The sequence below is a fragment of the Tribolium madens genome, unplaced genomic scaffold (genome assembly GCF_015345945.1).
Source record: "Tribolium madens isolate multiple individuals breed KSU strain unplaced genomic scaffold, Tmad_KSU_1.1 Scaffold_7;HRSCAF=85;Tcas5.2_LG10, whole genome shotgun sequence".
Lineage (NCBI taxonomy): Eukaryota > Metazoa > Arthropoda > Insecta > Coleoptera > Tenebrionidae > Tribolium > Tribolium madens.
The window spans coordinates 9802262-9803180 of record NW_025401050.1 but is presented as its reverse complement, the minus strand read 5'-3'; the positions used below and the strand labels follow the sequence as shown (position 1 = coordinate 9803180).

The window sequence follows — 919 nt, the reverse complement described above, 5'->3', positions numbered from 1 at the left end:
AAATAATTTCTAAATCAAAATTTTGAATTGTTTTAATAGATTTTTGATAATGTATTTAAATAATAGGTAAAACAGTTTTTTTGACGTTTATTAGTTGTAAAAATATGTGTTGTGTGTTTAAAAGAGTGTTTTATTGTTTCGTTACTTTTATAAGTTGTCGAATTAGGAAAAACATAGAAAACATAAGAAAAAACAACTAAATGTGATCTACCTCTCCCGGACTCACCCTATTAATTTTTATAAAAAAAATATTTATGTAACAAATGGGTAAATCACCCCAGTGTCGATGTCTAAATATAAAGCCTCGCCCCATGCGATGACCCTAAAACTTGCCAAGCAGAAATCCTCTCGATTATATAACAGTGATTTTTCCAGGGATACCAACCGGTCGCCGAAACGCCGACAATACAAAACTGTGCACCAGGAAACCCTCTCGGAGACGATCAAAAGTGAGTTTCTTTTTAAAAAAATTGTTGTTTTCACACTTTAACGATTTCGTCTTTTGTAGAGTCCAGTGTGACGTCATACACGGTGACTTCTCTCGAAACATCGAACCACAACGGTGAGTTTAGTGAGAGAAAAAATATAAATATAATTGACGGGAGTAATGGACATGTTGCAAAATTGAATTGAAGTCAATTAAGCAAAATTTTATTAATTTAGTTGGGAGAATTGGGTTTGGAAAGTTGGTAGAGGGATCGATGACCGGAAATGTCAAGAATTTTGACATTTAGGGAAATTAAATAACTGAAAATGTTTAATAAAATTATTTGTTTTACTACTAATGCAATAAAATGCATTAATTTGATGATTTTTTTGCATTTTGAAATTGCAACAAAAAAGAGACAAAATTGTTTTAACAAAATATTTAATGATGAATAGTAAAGAAATTGTAAAAAAATAAAAAACATTAAAATAA

The 919-nt window shown here is 29.8% G+C and overlaps 1 protein-coding gene across 1 annotated transcript in view; it reads left to right on the top strand.

Annotated features, from left to right (window-relative positions):
* Nucleotides 1-919, top strand: part of LOC123010057 — a 75414-nt gene that overhangs the window by 25898 nt on the left and 48597 nt on the right. Inside the window, exons 6-7 of the mRNA XM_044406690.1 lie at nt 376-449; nt 509-562. Of these exons, the coding sequence (XP_044262625.1) occupies nt 376-449; nt 509-562 (128 nt within the window). The remainder of the gene's footprint in view (nt 1-375; nt 450-508; nt 563-919) is intronic.